We start from the raw sequence: 1,519 nt of genomic DNA on the forward strand, positions 1-1,519 counted from the left end.
TAAGGATCAACAATTTCCCAAGTTCCTAGAGGTCTTTAAGAAGTTGGAAATTAACATTCCCCTTGCTGAAGAATTGGAGCAGATGCCCCTATATGCAAAGTTTCTCAAGGAGCTCATTAACAAGAAAAGAAGCTAAAATGAAAAGGAAACAGAGATTTTGACATAAGAGTGTAGTGCAGTGATCCAGAGAGGTTTACCACCAAAGCTCAAAGACCTTGGGAGTTTCATCATATCCTGCACCATAGGAAATATGACCTTAGAGAAAGCTCTCTATGATTTAGGTGCCAGCATCAACCTGATGCCTCTCTCATTAATGAAGAAGCTTGCAATAGAAGAGGTTAAGCCAACAAGAATGTCACTCCAAATGGCTGATAGATCACTCAAGATACCCAATGGAGTTGTAGAAAATTTGTTGGTGAAAGTTGGAAAATTCATTTTCCCTGCTGACTTTGTCATTTTAGACATGGAAGAAGAGAGGCACAACTCAATAATCCTAGGGAGACCTTTCTTGGCCACAACAAGGGCTATTATTGATGTGGAGAAAGGTGAAATGACCCTCAGGGTTCCTGATGAGCAAATGATCATCAATGTTTTTAAAGCCATGCAATACCCCCCTGAGAAAGCATAGCACATGAGAGCGGAAATGATAGAAGACTTAGTGGAGGAAGTGTTTGAAGCCAACGATCAAGAGGAGCACGAGGAAGAGGTGGAAGCAGTTCAAGATGTTTTAGAAGAACAAGTGACTGAAATCTCCTTTAAAGGCAAGACGGAGGAAAAGCCAAAACAAGAATCGAAGACTCTTCCCCTACACCTTAAATATGCATTTCTTACTAAAGAGGATAGCTTGCCAGTGATTATTAGCTCTGCCTTAAGTAAAGAAGAAGAAGGAAAACTTCTAATTGTACTGAAAGATCACAAAGATGCATTAGGATGGACCATTGATGACTTGAAAGGCATAAGCCCTGCCATCTGTAAGCACAAAATTTTGTTGGAAGAAGATTCAAGACCAGTGGTACAATCTCAGAGAAGGTTAAACCCAACCATGAAGGAGGTAGTCTAGAAGGAAGTGATGAAATTATAGAATGCTGGGATTATCTATCCAATCTCTGATAGCTCATGGGTCAGCCCAGTTTAAGTGGTGCCAAAGAAAGGTGGGATGACTGTTATTGTTAATGAGAAGAATGAGCTCATTCCCACAAGAACAGTGACAGGGTGGAGGATGTGTATTGATTATAGAAGGCTGAATGATGCCACAAGAAAAGACCACTTCCCTCTCCCCTTCATTAACCAAATGCTTGAAAGGTTGGCCGGGCATGCTTATTACTGCTTCCTGGATGGATATTCTAGTTACAATTAAATAGTGGTTGACCCCATGGATCAAGAGAAAACTTCATTTACTTATCCCTTTGGAGTCTTTGGATATGGAAGAATGCCATTCGGGTTGTGTAATGCTCCAGCTACCTTTCAGAGATGCATGTTATAAATCTTCTCAGATATGGTAGAAAAATTTATTGAAGTC

At 40.4% G+C, this 1,519-nt stretch overlaps 1 protein-coding gene across 1 annotated transcript; it reads left to right on the forward strand.

The window, feature by feature from the left end:
- The first annotated feature begins 250 nt into the window (after positions 1-250).
- LOC107493828 (uncharacterized) lies at positions 251-628 on the forward strand. Its single transcript, XM_016114864.1, has one exon. It carries the CDS (start codon positions 251-253, stop codon positions 626-628), a length of 378 nt encoding a protein of 125 aa, XP_015970350.1.
- The last annotated feature ends 891 nt before the right edge of the window (positions 629-1,519 follow it).

This window comes from Arachis duranensis, chromosome 6, assembly GCF_000817695.3.
Source record: "Arachis duranensis cultivar V14167 chromosome 6, aradu.V14167.gnm2.J7QH, whole genome shotgun sequence".
Taxonomy (NCBI): domain Eukaryota; kingdom Viridiplantae; phylum Streptophyta; class Magnoliopsida; order Fabales; family Fabaceae; genus Arachis; species Arachis duranensis.

Excerpts from the sequence above, each read along its gene's own strand:
- LOC107493828 (XM_016114864.1), top strand. The coding sequence starts at position 251 with ATGACCTTAGAGAAAGCTCTCTATGATTTAGGTGCCAGCATCAACCTG.